This window comes from Scyliorhinus torazame, chromosome 2, assembly GCF_047496885.1.
Source record: "Scyliorhinus torazame isolate Kashiwa2021f chromosome 2, sScyTor2.1, whole genome shotgun sequence".
In the NCBI taxonomy this organism is placed as follows: Eukaryota; Metazoa; Chordata; class Chondrichthyes; order Carcharhiniformes; family Scyliorhinidae; genus Scyliorhinus; species Scyliorhinus torazame.
Window position 1 is genome coordinate 325,265,987 of NC_092708.1, and position 12,299 is coordinate 325,278,285.

General features: G+C 44.6%; 1 protein-coding gene across 5 annotated transcripts in view; it reads right to left on the reverse strand.

Annotated features, from left to right (window-relative positions):
- styx (serine/threonine/tyrosine interacting protein) overlaps positions 1 to 12,299 on the reverse strand; it is a 49,915-nt gene that overhangs the window by 7,274 nt on the left and 30,342 nt on the right. For 3 of the 5 annotated variants that reach the window (XM_072489735.1, XM_072489736.1, XM_072489737.1), the window contains exons 9-10: positions 10,671 to 10,743; positions 3,760 to 3,867 (exon numbers count right to left, since the gene is read on the reverse strand). In XM_072489735.1, coding sequence (XP_072345836.1) covers positions 3,760 to 3,867; positions 10,671 to 10,743 — 181 coding nt within the window. The remainder of the gene's footprint in view (positions 1 to 3,759; positions 3,868 to 10,670; positions 10,744 to 12,299) is intronic. The other 2 variants (XM_072489739.1, XM_072489738.1) reach the window with 1 other exon arrangement.

Genomic DNA, 12,299 nt, shown 5'->3' on the forward strand with positions numbered 1-12,299 from the left:
CCAAATGGGCTCCTTCAGCACTATAAGGAGTCTATGATAATTGTCAATAACTGCCAATTAACCTCTTACTCAAAGTGACCTTCCTTCAGGATAGGAAATATGGAACGAAGATTTTTAATTGTACAATGTTACTACTTGTTCTTCTCCGTTCTGTCTCTGTTCTCGTTTGATCCAATTTTCCCTTTTCTAATTGTATTTCTCTTTCTGTACCTCATTTAACACTGAAGCCATTCATTCTAATTTACCTGCCTTCATAGTCCTTCCTCTGTTTATTTCTCTAGTCACTTGCTGTGCTTCAGTCTCATTGGGGGGGGGGGGGGGGGGGGGGGGGTGTTGTTGTTGTTGATATAACTAAGTCTTGAGTACTTTTAAGTGGAAATGTGCATAAGTAAGAAGTACATCAATACAAGTGCAAAAAGTATTGGAGAAACCCAAGGAACTAAAATATCCAGGACCTGATAACATATTTCCTAAAAGAGATGCCTGCACAGATAGTGGATGCACTAGTTATGATTTTTTGAGTGGTCCCAGATGGAAGTTAGCAAACGTAACATCACTATTCAAGGAAGGAGGGAGGGAGAAAACAGAAACTATAGACTAGTTAAGCCTGGTGTCAGTCATCAAGAAAATGGTGGAATCTATTGAGGAAGATTTAACAATCCACTTAGAAAATCATAGCATGATTAGACAAAGTCAACATCATTTAAGAAGGGAAATCGTAGGTGACAAATTAGAGTTTTTTGGTGAAGTAATTAAATGGGAACCAGCAAAAAGGAATTTGATAAGTTGCAACACAATGGCATATTAGCATGGGTGGGGACAAAATCTTTAGATGTTTAGGGGGCAAGATATTAGCATGGATAGAGGACTGGTTAACAAACAAGCAAAGAGTAGATATAAATGAGACATTTTCAAGTTGCCAGGCTGTGACTACCAGAGTGCCTGCCGCAAGGATCAGTGCTGAGGCCTCAGTTATTTTTTTAAAATTCAGTTTTACAGGATGTGGGTGTCGCTGGTTAGGCCAGCATTTATTGCTCATCCCTAGTTGCCCTTCAGAAGATGGTGGTGAGTTGCCTTCTTGAACCGTTGGCAGTCCTTGAGATGTAGGTACACCCACTGTGCTGTTAGGGAAGGAGTTCCGGGATGTTGCCCCAACGACAGTGAAGGAACAGCGATATATTTCCAAGTCAGAGTGGTGAGTGACTTGGAGGTGAACCTCCAGGTGTTGGGGTTCCCAGGTATCTGCTGCCCTTGTCCTTCTAGATGGTAGTGGTCATGGGTTTGGGCGGTGTTGTCTAAGGAACCTTGGTGAGTTACTGCAGTGCATCTTGTAAATGGTACACAAGGCTGCCACTGTTCATCGGTGGTGGAGGGTTTGAGTGTTTGTGGAAGGGGGAGCAATAAAGCAGACTGCTTTGTCCTGGATGGTGTCAAGCTTCTTGAGAGTTGTTGGAGCTGTACTCATTCAGGCAAGTGGAGAGTATTCCAATGCACTCCTGACTTGTGCCTTGCACAAGGTGGACAGAGCTTTGGATGGTCAGGAGGTGAGTTACTCACCGTAGGATTCCTAGTCTTTGACCTGCCATGGTAGCCATAGTATTAATGTGGCTTGTCCAGTTCAGTTTCTGATCAATGGTGATCCCCCAGGATGTTGATTGTGGGGGATCCAGCGATGGTAATGCCATTGAATGTCATGGGGTGGTGGTTAGATCCTCTCTTGTAGGAGATAGTCATTGCCTGGCACTTGTGTGGCGTGAATGTAACTTGCCACTTGTCAGCCCAAGTCTGGATATTGTCCAGGTCTTGCTGCATTTGGACATAGATTGCGTCATTATCTGAGGAGTCACGAATTGTGCTGAACATTGTGCAGTCATCTGCAAACATCCCCACTTCTGACCTTTTGATGGAAGGAAGGTGATTGATGAAGCAGCTGAAGATGGTTGGGCCTAGGACACTACACTGAGGAACTCCTGCAGTGATGTCCTGGAGATGAGATGATTGACCACCACAACCATCTTCCTTTGTGCCAGGTACAGCTCCAACCAGCAGAGAGTTTACCCCAATTCCCATTGACTACAGTTTAACTATGGCTCCTTGATGCCATTCTCGGTCAAATGCTGCCTTGATGTCAACAGCAGTCACTCTCACCTCTAGCATTCGGCTCTTTTGTCCATGTTTGAACCAAGGCTGTAATGAGGTCAGGAGCCGAGTGACCCTGGCAGAACCCAAACTGAACGTCCGTGAGCAGGTTATTGCTGAGTAAGTGCCGCTTGATAGCAGTGTTGATAACTCCTTCCATTACTTTGCTAATGATGGAGAGTAGACTGATAGGATGGTAATTGGCTGGGTTGGATTTGTCCTGTTTCTTGTGTACAGGACACACCTGGGCAACTTTCAACATTGCCGGGTAGATGCCAGTGTTGTGGCTGTACTGGAACAGCTTGGCTGGTCCTGCAGGTGCAGCAGGTTCTGCAGCACAAGTCTTCAGAATTGCCGGGATATTGTCAGGGCCCTTAGCCGTTTCATTATCCAGTGCCGTTTCTTGATTTCATATGGAGTGAATCGTATTGGATGAACATTGGCATCTGTGATGCTGGGGACCTCCGGAGGAGGTCTATGAGGCTTAGACGAAGAGATCAAGAGATCATCCCGTACCAGCCTCCCCGAACAGGCGCCGGAATGTGGCGACTAGGGGCTTTTCACAGTAACTTCATTGAAGCCTACTCGTGGCAATAAGCGATTTTCATTTTCATTTCATTTCAAATGTATTTAAGTTTGCTGACAATACAAAGCTATATGAGAATGTAATCAATGAGGAGGACAAAAGGGCTGCAAAGGCAACACAGACACGTTAAGTGAGGTGGAGGGGGAAAGGTGGCAGATAGAGTAATGGATTATAATGTGGGGAACTGAGTGATTATTCACTTTGGCCATAAGTATAGTAAAGAAGGATATTTTAAAAAGGCATGAAATTGGTAAATGCTGATGTTGAGATACTTTGGTGTACTCATATAAGGAACACAAAGTTAGCATGCAAATGCAGCAAGCAATTAGGAAGACAAATTGACTTTGCAAGGGAATTGGAGCACAAGAATATGGAAATCTTGCTGTACGCCTACAAGACTTTGGTACATACCCCCCTGGAGAACTGTGCTTTTGGTCTCCATATAAAAAGGAACAATATACCTGCCTTGGCGTTGGTACAGTGAAGCATAGGTTGGCTTCTGGGATGTGGGGGTTGTCCAATGATGAGAGGCTGAGTAAATTGGGCCTAGGCTCTCTGAAGTTTAGAAGAATGAGGGGTGATCTCATTGAAACACAAGATTCTGAAGGGGCTTAACAGAGTTGGCAGTGAGAGGCTATTTCTCCTTGCTGGGGAATCCAGAACACAGGAGGCACAGTCTCAAGGTAGGGGTTGATCATTTAGGGCTGAGGATGAGGAAAATTTTCATCACTCAAAGGGTTGTGAATTGTTGGAATTTTCTAGCACAGAAGAGTCAGGATGCTTCATCACTGAACATATTTAAAGCTGAGATAGAGTTTTGATCTGGAAATCAAGGGATTATGGGGAGCGGCAGGACAGTGGAGTTAAGACAAAAAATTGATGTCAGAGCAGGTTTAAAGGGCCATTCCTGCTCCAATTTCTTATGTTCTTAATGGAGTGTTTCATTTGCCAACTATTTCTCACAGGGCAAGTCCTGATCAGCAGCACAAACAAAGCGTTGAACGGAGGCTAAAAAAGGAATAGTCTTTGGTTACATCTTGTTTGGGTGCAGAGTGGGAGGAGGAGCTTTTTCTCTTTTCACTTTGTTTTCTTTCTTCTTGCTTTGTTAGTGTTAGTCTGCAAGGAGAGATCCAGAGAAGATCCTGGGAAGGTAAATGATATAAAGACCTACCTCAGGTATCTGCAGTAATAGTGACGGTAAGAGTTTAATAAATTTTCTTTAAAAATTTGATTGGTGATAAAAACGTTGATCAGTGGGTTTAAGTGCTGCACTTGTGAGATCTGGGAGATCCGTTATGCTTCCAGTGTCTCGGACGACTACATCTGCAGCAGGTGCACCCAATTGCAGTTCCTCATGGAGCAGCAGTTCGATGTACTTATGAGCATGAAGGTGACGGAATGCGTCATAGACTGGAGTTTTAATGGTGTGGTGACACCCATGGTGCAGGCAGATAGATGGGTGACCACTAGAAGGGGCAGGCAGTCAGTGCAGGAATCCCCTGTGGTCGCCCCCCTCTCTGACAAGTATATTGTCTTGGATACTGTTGGGGGAGGGGGATAACCTATCAGGGGATAAGAGCAGCAGCAGTTAGAGCAGTGGCACCATGGCTGGCTCTGTTGTTAAGCAGGGTGGGACAGAGCACTAGAGCAATAATTATAGGGGACTCTATAGTTAAGGGTACAGATGGGTGCTTCTGTGGATGTGAAAGAGACTCCAGGATGGTATGTTGCCTCGCTGGTGCCAGGGTCCAGGATGTCTCTGAACGGGCAGAAAACATTCCGAAGGGAGAGGGTGAACAACCAGAGGTCATAGTACACATAGGAACTAACGACATAGGCAGGAAGAGCAATGACATCCTGCAGCAGCAGTTCAGGGGGTTAGGTAGTAAGCTAAAAAGCAAGACCTCTAGAGTTGTAATCTCAGGATTACTCCCTGTGCCAGTGAAGCTAGAAATAGGAGGATAGTGCAGCTAAATATGTGGCTAACCAGGTGGTACAAAGAACAAAGAAATGTACAGCACAGTAACAGGCCCTTCGGCCCTCCAAGCCCGTGCCGACCATGCTGCCCGACTAAACTACAATCTTCTACACTTTCTGGGTCCGTATCCCTCTATTCCCATCCTATTCATGTATTTGTCAAGATGCCCCTTAAATGTCACTATCGTCCCTGCTTCCACCACCTCCTCCGGTAGCGAGTTCCAGGCACCCACTACCCTCTGTGTAAAAAAACTTGCCTCGTACATCTACTCTAAACCTTGCCCCTCTCACCTTAAACCTATGCCCCCTAGTAATTGACCCCTCTACCCCGGGGAAAAGCCTCTGACTATCCACTCTGTCTATGCCCCTTATAATTTTGCAGACCTCTATCAGGTCGCCCCTCAACCTCCTTCGTTCCAGTGAGAACAAACCGAGTTTATTCAACCGCTCCTCATAGCTAATGCCCTCCATACCAGGCAACATTCTGGTAAATCTCTTGCACCCTCTCTAAAGCCTCCACATCCTTCTGGTAGTGTGGCGACCAGAATTGAACACTATACTCCAAGTGTGGGCTAACTAAGGTTCTATACAGCTGCAACATGACTTGCCAATTCTTATACTCAATGCCCCGACCAATGAAGGCAAGCATGCCGTATGCCTTCTTGACTACCTTCTCCACCTGTGTTGCCACTTTCAGTGACCTGTGGACCTGTACTCCTAGGTCTCGCTGACTTTCAATACTCTTGAGGGTTCTACCATTCACTGTGTATTCCCCACCTGCATTAGAGCTTCCAAAATGCACTACCTCACATTTGTCCGGATTAAACTCCATCTGCCATCTCTCCGCCCAAATTTCCAAACAATCTAAATCCTGCTGTATCCTCTGACCGTCCTCATCGCTATCTGCAATTCCACCAACCTTTGTGTCGTCTGCAAACTTACTAATCAGACCAGTTACATTTTCCTCCAAATCATTTATATATACTACAAACAGCAAAGGTCCCAGCACTGATCCCTGTGGAACACCACTTGTCACAGCCGTCCAATTAGAAAAGCATCCTTCCATTGCTACTCTCTGCCTTCTATGACCTAGCCAGTTCTGTATCCACCTTGCCAGCTCACCCCTGATCCCGTGTGACTTCACCTTTTGTTCTAGTCTACCATGGGGGACCTTGTCAAAGGCCTTACTGAAGTCCATATAGACAACATCCACTGCCCTACCTGCATCAATCATCTTTGTGATCTCCTCGAATAACTCTATCAAGTTAGTGAGACACGACCTCCCCTTCACAAAACCATGCTGCCTCTCACTAATACGTCCATTTGCTTCCAAATGGGAGTAGATCCTGTCTCAAAGAATTCTCTCCAGTAATTTCCCTACCACTGAAGTAAGGCTCACCGGCCTGTAGTTCCCTGGATTATCTTTGCTACCCTTCTTAAACAGAGGAACAACATTGGCTATTCTCCAGTCCTCCGGGACATCACCTGAAGACAGTGAGGATCCAAAGATTTCTGCCAAGGCCTCAGCAATTTCCTCTTCAGCCTCCTTCAGTATTCTGGGGTAGATCCCATCAGGCCCTGGGGACTTATCTACCGTAATATTTTTTAAGACGCCCAACACCTCGTCTTTTTGGATCTCAATGTGACCCAGGCTATCTACACACCCTTCTCCAGACTCAACATCTATCAATTCCTTCTCCTTGGTGAATACTGATGCAAAGTATTCATTTAGTACCTGGCCCATTTCCTCTGGCTCCACACATAGATTCCCTTGCCTATCCTTCCGTTGGCCAACCCTTTCCCTGGCTACCCTCTTGCTTTTTATGTACGTGTAAAAAGCCTTGGGATTTTCTTTAACCCTATTTGCCAATGACTTTTCGTGACCCCTTCTAGCCCTCCTGACTCCTTGCTTAAGTTCCTTCCTACTTTCCTTATATTCCACACAGGCTTCGTCTGTTCACAGCCTTTTAGCCCTGCCAAATGCCTCCTTTTTCTTTTTGACGAGGCCTACAATATCTCTCGTTACAGGAGAGAGGGTTTCAGATTTCTGGACCATTGGGATCTCTTCAGAGGCAGGTGGGACCTGTACAAGGACGGGTTGTATCTAAACTGGAGGGGCACCAATAACCTGACTGGGAAGTTTGCGAAAGTCACTCGGGAGGATTTAAACTACTATGGCTGGGGGGTGGGAACCAGAGCATTAGCTTAGAAGGTGTAATAACTGAAGGGGAAATAGAGAACAAAAATAAGAGAACACCAACATCACCCTGTCTGCTCAAGCGCAGTGGTTTGAAGTGAATTTGTTTCAATGCCAGAAATATAGCAGGTAAGGCAAATGAACTTAACGAGCACCGAGTAGTACTTGGAAATATGAATTTGTGGCTATCACAGAAACGTGGTTAAAGGAAGGGGAGGATTGGCAGGTGAATGTTGGAGGATATAGATGCTTCAGGAGAGATAGAGGGGGATGTAAAAGGGGTGGGGGAGTAGCATTGCTGGTTAAGGAAGAAATTGTAGCCATACTGCGAGAGTACGCCTCAGAGGGCTCATACAATGAGGCAATCTGTGTTCGCTCAGGAAGGGAGCAATCAAAATGTTCGGGATTTATTACCGGCTACCCCCAACTGTCAGCGAGAGATAGAGGAGCAGATAGGTAGAGAGATTTTGGATAAGGACAAAAATAACAGGGTTGTTGTGGTAGGGGATTTTAACTTCCCCTATATTGACTGGACCTCACTTAGTGCTACGGGCTTGGATGGGGCAGTGTTTCTAAGGTGCATCCAGGAAGGCTTCTTGATGCAATATGTAGATAGTCCAACTAGGGAAGGGACAGTACTGGACCTGGTATTGGGAAATGAGCCTGGACGGGTGGTTGAGGTTTCAATAGGGGAACATTTTGGGAGTAGTGACCACAATTTCATAAGTTTTAGCGTATTTTTGGACAGGGATGAGGATAACCCTCGGGTTAAAATGCTGAACTGGGGAAAGGCAAATTACGATAGCATTAGACAGAACTGAGGAATTTGGATTGGGTGCGGCTGTTGGAGGGTAAATCAACATCGGACATGTGGGAGTCTTTCAAGCGACAGTTGATTAGGATTTAGGAAAGTCACGTTCCTGAGAGAACAAAGGATAAGTATGGGAAGTTTAGGGAGCCTTGGATAACGAGGGATATTGTGAAGCTCGTCAAAAAGAAAAAGGCTTCGGTACAGTCAAAATCTTTGAGGAGTATAAAGAAAGTACGAAGGTACTTGAGTGGCAAATTAGGAGGGCTAGGAGGGGTCATGAATACTCCTTGGCAAGTAGGGTTAAGATGAATCCCAAAGCTTTTTATTCATGTATAAAAAGCAAGAGGGTGGTCAGGGAAATGATTGGACCACTTAAGGACAGTGGGGGGAATCTGTGTTGAGCCAGAGGAAATGGGCGAGGTACTAAATGAGTACTTTGCATCAGTATTCACCAAAGAAAAGGACTTTGTGGAAGATGATTCTTGGGTAGGGTACGTGGATAGCCTGGGTCACGCTGACATCAAAAAGGAGAGATTGGATGTTTTAAAAGACATCATGGTAGATACGTCTCCTGGGCCTGATGGGATTTACCCCCAGAATACTGAGGGAAGCAAGGGAGGAAATTCCTGGGGCCTAGATGGACATCTTTGTATCCTGATTGATTACAGGTGAGATCCCAGAGGACTGGAGAATAGCTAATGTGGTACCTCTGTTTAAGAAAGGTAGCAGGGATACTCCAGGAAACTATAGGCCACAGAGCCTCACATCGGTAGCAGGTAAATTATTGGAGAGAATTCTCAGGGACAGGATTTATACCCATTTGGAAACAAATGGACTCATTAGTGATAGACAGCGTGGGTTTGTGAAGGGGAGGTCATGCATCTCTAACTTGATCGAGTTTTTGAAGAGGTGACAAAGATGATTGATGAGGAGAGGGCGGTGGATGTTGTTTACATGGACTTCCGTAAAGCCTTTGACAAGGTGCCTCATGGCAGACTGGTGCAATAGATGAAGTCCACGGGATCAGAGGTGAGGTGGCAAGATGGACACAGAATTGGCTCGGTCACAGAAGGCAGAGGGTAGCAGTAGAAGGGTATTTTTTGGAATGGAAGGTTGTGACTAGTGGTGTTCCGCAAGTATCGGTGCTGGGGCCTCTGTTGTTTGTAGTTATCATAAAGTATTTGGGAGAAAATATAGCTGGTCTGATTAGTAAGTTCGCAGATGACACTAAGGTTGGTGGAGTGGCACATAGTGTTGAGGATTGTCAGAGGATACAGCAGGATATAGGTTGGAGACTTGGGCAGAGAAATAGCGAATGGAGTTTAATCCGGACAAATGTGAGGTCATGCATTTTGGTAGGTCTAACATAGAGGGGAAATATACAGTAAATGCAAAACCCCAAGGAATATAGAAAGTCACGAGGACCCGGGTTCAAATTCCGACCCTGGGTCACTGTCCGTGTGGAGTTTGCACATTCTCCCAGTGTCTGCGTGGGTTTCACCCCCACAACCCAAAAGATGTGCAGGGTAGGTGGATTGGCCATGCTAAATTGCCCCTTAATAATAATTTTTAAAAATTGGGTACTCTTAAAAAAAATTTTTAAATATAGAAAGTCAGAGAGATCTGGGTGAACAGATCCACAGATCTTTGAAAGTGGCAACACAAGCGGACAAAGTAGTCAAGAAAGCATATGGAATGCTTGCCTTCATTGGACGAGGCATTGGGTATAAAAACTGGCAGGTCATGCTACAGTTGTATAGAACCTTGGTACAGCTGCACTTGGAATATTGCGCACAATTCTGGTCGCCACACTATCAGAAGGATGTGGAGGTTTTGGAGAGGGTGCAGATGAGGTTTACCGGGATGTTGTCTGGTCTGGAGGGCGTTAGCTATGTGGAGAGGCTAAATAGACTCAGACTGTTTTCATTAGAACAACGGAGGTTGAGGGGTGACCTGATAGAGGTCTACAACATTATGAGAGGCATGGATGGAGTGGATGAGCAGCACTCTTTCCCAGGGTGGAGAGGTCAGTAGGGGGAATAGATTTAAGGTCCGTGAGGCAAAGTTTAGAGGAGATGTGCGAGACAGGTTTTTTTTTTTTTTAAAAACACAGAGGGTGGTGAGTGCCTGGAACGCACTGCAAGGGGGGGTTGTGGAAGCAGATACACGAACAGCGTTCAAAAGGCATCTTGACAAACACATAAATGGGATGGATATAGAGGGATACGGCATTAGGAAGTGCTGAGGGTTTTGGCCAAGGGTGGTATCATGACCGGTACAGGCTTGGAGGGCCAAAGGGCCTATTCCTGTACTGAATTGTTCTTTGTTCTGGTCACTTGATTTAGGGGGATAGAGTCCCGCTCGAATTCAACAACTTCAGATGATTAGCTCTACTCCACCTCGACCCATTTGTTTTCATCCCATTTCATTTTAACTATTTTTTACCATTTCCGCCCAATCTTATCCACCTTTCCCTACCCTTTCTCCCCTTTTCCTCTCCCTCTACATCTACATCTGTCACAGTTTACTCTCTGATGTTAGTTTCTCTGCTGTTTGGCCTTTCACACCTTTTGTTCTCTCTGGGGACTGCCATTAGCACTCTTTCCCCTTGGTTTCTGTGGCTATTAGCAACCCGTTTCCCTGGGTTTCTGTGGCTGTGACTCATCTTTCGTTCTCACCCCACAGTATAAATATCTCCCACTTTCTTGGTCTTTTAGCTTTGACAAAGGGTCATCTGGACTCAATGTTAGCTCTTTCCTCTCCCTCCAAAGTTTGTTTTGTGGTTTGCAAGGTATCCTTTGAAATGAAATAAAGCCTAAACTGCATAAAATAATTGATCACCATTCTCTTTAAAGCACATCCAATATGAAACTTTTGTCAAAAGCAATTAAAAATACGACATGTTATATTAACATAAATTAGTATTTTATGGTAATTAATCAAAAACATGAGCCAATTACCTGTAACTGGTGAACAAATCCAGCATTTGGATTAATACAAAATCTCCTTTCTTGAACATATGTAAAAGCATCTCTAAGAAAAAAGGAGGGGGTAAACCATTAATATGTATTTTACTTATTCAAAACACCAACCATTATGTTATTTTCCCCTTATCCTGCTTCCTTTGCAAACCATTCCTCAGATAAGTGAAAGTCCCCATAGTCCCCAAGGACTATATAGGCTGCTCTCCTTTTTGAGAGATATGTGACTGGTGGTGATTTAAACTGAGGGTCACCACACCTCAGGTGAGGGCCAAGATTGAGAAGGTGGGGCATACTACTCCATGGACATCCTCAGTCAGTATGGGAATTGAACCCAGACTGTTGGCGTCGCTCCACATCATGGACCAGCTTCCCAGCCAACTGAGCTAACTGATCCCATTCAGATAAAAGATTAAATAGGTGAACTGCTCCTGGTGATTTTGTAAGTGATCGTTAGGAAATGGAAAAGTGATTACTCAACAACTTTCTTGTTCACCATGGTGAGATATAATGCTTGATAACTATTATTGATTGCACGACTGTTAGGTAATTTGGACATTCTGAATTCTCCCTCAGTGTACCCGAACAGGCGGCGGAATGTGGCGCCTCGGGGTTATTCACAGTAACTTCATTGCAGTGTTAATGTACGCCTACTTGTGACAATAAAGATTATTATTATTAGCTCGGAGTGCGAGAATTACACACTCAAATCACTTTTCCTATAACCAATAGTATTTAAAAGTTGTGTTTATTAAAGTTAATTGAATTCTAAAGAAGTGGTCCAGTGGATAGAAATGGAAAACCAACAGATACAATGCATATGGATTGTCAAAAAGCATTAAAATAGATGTCCTCACAGGTTTGTTTGAAAAATTCAGACATACTGTAGAAAGTTGGCTGACTGACAGGAAACAGTTTGGTCAATTGCTCAGACGATTCTAAAGGGAGTGCAGGAGCAGATGGACCTGGTGTAAATGTGCATCAGTAATTGAAGGTGACAAGACAGGTTCAGAGAGCAGTTAAGTACAGCCCATAGCATCCTAGGCTTTATTAATAGGGACACAAGAGTCCAAAAGCAAGGAAGTTATATCAAATTTGCAGAGAACATTGGCTCTCAACTGGAGTATTGTTTCCTGTTCTGGGTGCCACGCTTTAGGAAGAATGTGAAGATGTTGGAGAGAGTGAAGAAAAGATTCATGAGAATGGTTCCAGGGATGTGGAACTTCAGTTATGTGGATAAGATTGGAGACGCCGGGACAGTTCTCTTTAAAGAAAAGGTTGAGTGGAGATTTTCAAGAGGTATTCAAAATCATGAGAGGTCTAGTCAGAGTAAATAGGGAAAAACTGTTCCTATTGGTGGATTGATTGAGAACAAAGGGGCACAGATTTAAGGTAATTGGCAAAAGAAGCAATGTTGACATGAGGAAAGCATTTTCATGTTGCGAGTGGTTAGGATCTGAATGGACTGCTCGAGAGTGTGATGGAGACAGGTTTAATTAAAACATTCAAGAGGGATTACTATCTGAAAAGGAAGAACCCAGAGCTATGGGGAGGAGGCTGGCGAGTGGCACTAGGTGAACTACCAGCACAGATATGATGGGCTGAATG